Source organism: Berghia stephanieae, chromosome 2 (genome assembly GCF_034508935.2).
Source record: "Berghia stephanieae isolate SIO BIC M18660-M18661 chromosome 2, UCSD_Bste_1.3, whole genome shotgun sequence".
In the NCBI taxonomy this organism is placed as follows: domain Eukaryota; kingdom Metazoa; phylum Mollusca; class Gastropoda; order Nudibranchia; family Aeolidiidae; genus Berghia; species Berghia stephanieae.
The window spans coordinates 54,633,539-54,636,038 of record NC_088361.1 but is presented as its reverse complement, the minus strand read 5'-3'; the positions used below and the strand labels follow the sequence as shown (position 1 = coordinate 54,636,038).

General features: G+C 40.9%; 1 protein-coding gene across 1 annotated transcript in view; it reads right to left on the bottom strand.

The window, feature by feature from the left end:
- LOC144965169 (diamine oxidase [copper-containing]-like) overlaps positions 1-537 on the bottom strand; it is a 1,657-nt gene extending 1,120 nt beyond the window's left edge. The window contains exon 1 of the mRNA XM_078900214.1: positions 466-537. Coding sequence (XP_078756340.1) covers positions 466-537 — 72 coding nt within the window. The remainder of the gene's footprint in view (positions 1-465) is intronic.
- Positions 538-2,500: the final 1,963 nt, after the last annotated feature.

Below are 2,500 nucleotides of genomic sequence, written 5' to 3'. Positions count from 1 at the left end.
TATACATGTTATCTAATGGAGAGGATAAAAATCCTTAACAGTCTTCACTCCACTAGGATTCACTAGTCTAATGTCACGTCCATCTAGCAACGAGCAGCTTGGTTTTAAAAAAAGAAAATCGATACTTGTTATTTTTCACGCTGGCTAGAACTTTTCATTGTCATGTGATCAGAATGTATAAAAGTCAAAACATGATCAGATTTATAATGTTTTTCTCCTCTAGATACAATTTTCTGCTCGTCGGAGAAGTATTTAATTTCATAAAGGCGTCGGCCACTGTAACGATAGTTTAGAACCATTTTGCTAAGTTTACTATGCGCCATTACGAGGGAAGTGAAGTCACGACTGTTGAACCCTGTTCATGTGAACATGGTAATGCCAAATGACATGATTTTACCACTCTTTGGATCGGACTTAATTTTTTACCATTAACTGCGGTAGGTAGTAAAAAACAAAATTACTTACCTCATCAACTATAGTTTCATTATCCTCGAGATATCGATCTATATCCACATGCGGACTAGCACCATCATACATTGAAACCTAGAACTGCTTTTTTCCTCTGTATCCTTCCGCCTTGTAACGAGCATGTCATACTTTGCCCAATGGCGGCTGTTCAGCACGGGGAATCGTCCGGTAGAACCTGCTTGCTGAAACCTTTGGTGGCAAATTTTGTCGGATATAAAACAAGTATGATCGCATTGAACAACGAGTTAATGTTCATCTGGTTGACCTGCACACTCGTGCCCATCAGTAAGTGCGCTCGTAAAATTGAGTAACGTTTTAAAAATATTGGTAACAACAAGATATGAAGTGAGTAGAAAAGTGCCAGAAGACAATAGAGAATAAAAAATTTTCGCGGCGGTGGTGGGGTTTGAACCTGCGACCTTATTGGTACGACAACTCCGCCTGGCAGGTGAGAGCGTGGCTCTACCATGTGAGCTATCCACGAACAAAAAATATTCGTTTTCAAACCCAAGTCATTTCTAGAGCCCTCTCTCACCCACTTCTTGAGACGCCGATTCGTTCGCACACCACCATCGCGAAGTAATTTTGACCAGCAGTTAAGCTTAATAGCCAATATTCTCAAACCAAACATATAACATAGAAACGATTGAGACATTGAGTATGCTCGGTGTATGGGGTGAATTTTTAATTCAGAAAAGTGAGTGGAGCAGGCACTTATGTTGGTAACAACAAGATATGAAGTGAGTAGAAAAGTGCCAGAAGACAATAGAGAATAAAAAATTTTCGCGGCGGTGGTGGGTTTTGAATATGCGACCTTATTGGTACGACAACTCCGCCTGGCAGGTGAGAGCGTGGCTCTACCCTGTGAGCTATCCACGAACACAAAAATATTCGTTTCAAACCCAAGTCATTTCTAGAGCCCTCTCTCACCCACTTCTTGAGACCGCCGATTCGTTCGCCCCACCACCATTAAAAATATTCTCGGCATTTGTAATGCAAATAAATTGTTTCCAGCCATAGAATTAAACGAATGAGAATACGTACGAAGCCTAAAAAGTGTCCACCAATGAAAGCATTCAGCGCCATTTTATTGTTGGCTGAGAATGTAGTCATTACCATTCATTCGGTCTCTATGTCAACATAACGACACAAGAAAAACAACAAACAATATCAAAATCCACAATAAAATGTTTCAGAACTGTTGCGTATATTTATGGCACAATGAAGCTGTCAAAAAATGAAGTTAGAGAATGTGTGTAATCATGTATTATAATAACCTGTAATGTGTTTTTCAACCACCACATATCTACTACTACAACCACCACCACAATATCATCACTAACACTACTACTACAACCACCAAAACCACATCGTCATCACGACCACTACTACTACAATCACCACAACCACATCGTCATCACTACCACTACTACTGCAACCACCACCACCATATCATCATCATTACCATACTACCACAACCACCACCACCACCACTACTACAACCACCACCACATCATCACTACCTCAACTACTACAACCACCACCACAATAGCATCACTACCACTACTACCACAACCACCAGCACCACATCATTATCACTACCACTACTGCACCACCACCAGCACATAATCATACTACCACTACTACTACAACCACCACAACCACATCGTCATCACGACCACTACTACTACAACCCCCACCATATCATTAAACCCTTACCACTACTACTACAACCCCCACTACCACCATATCATTACCATTACCACGACTACTACAACCACCCCAACCACAATCGCATCACTACCACTACTACTGCAACCACCACTACCACCATTCATCACCATTACAACTACTACTACAACCACCACAACCACATTATCATCACTACCACCACTACTACAACACCACCACATATCTCACTTCACTACTACTACAACTACAACCACCCACATTATCATCACTACCACTACTACTACTGCAACCACCACCACCATTATCATCATCATTGAAATATTTTTTTTAATTGAGCTTT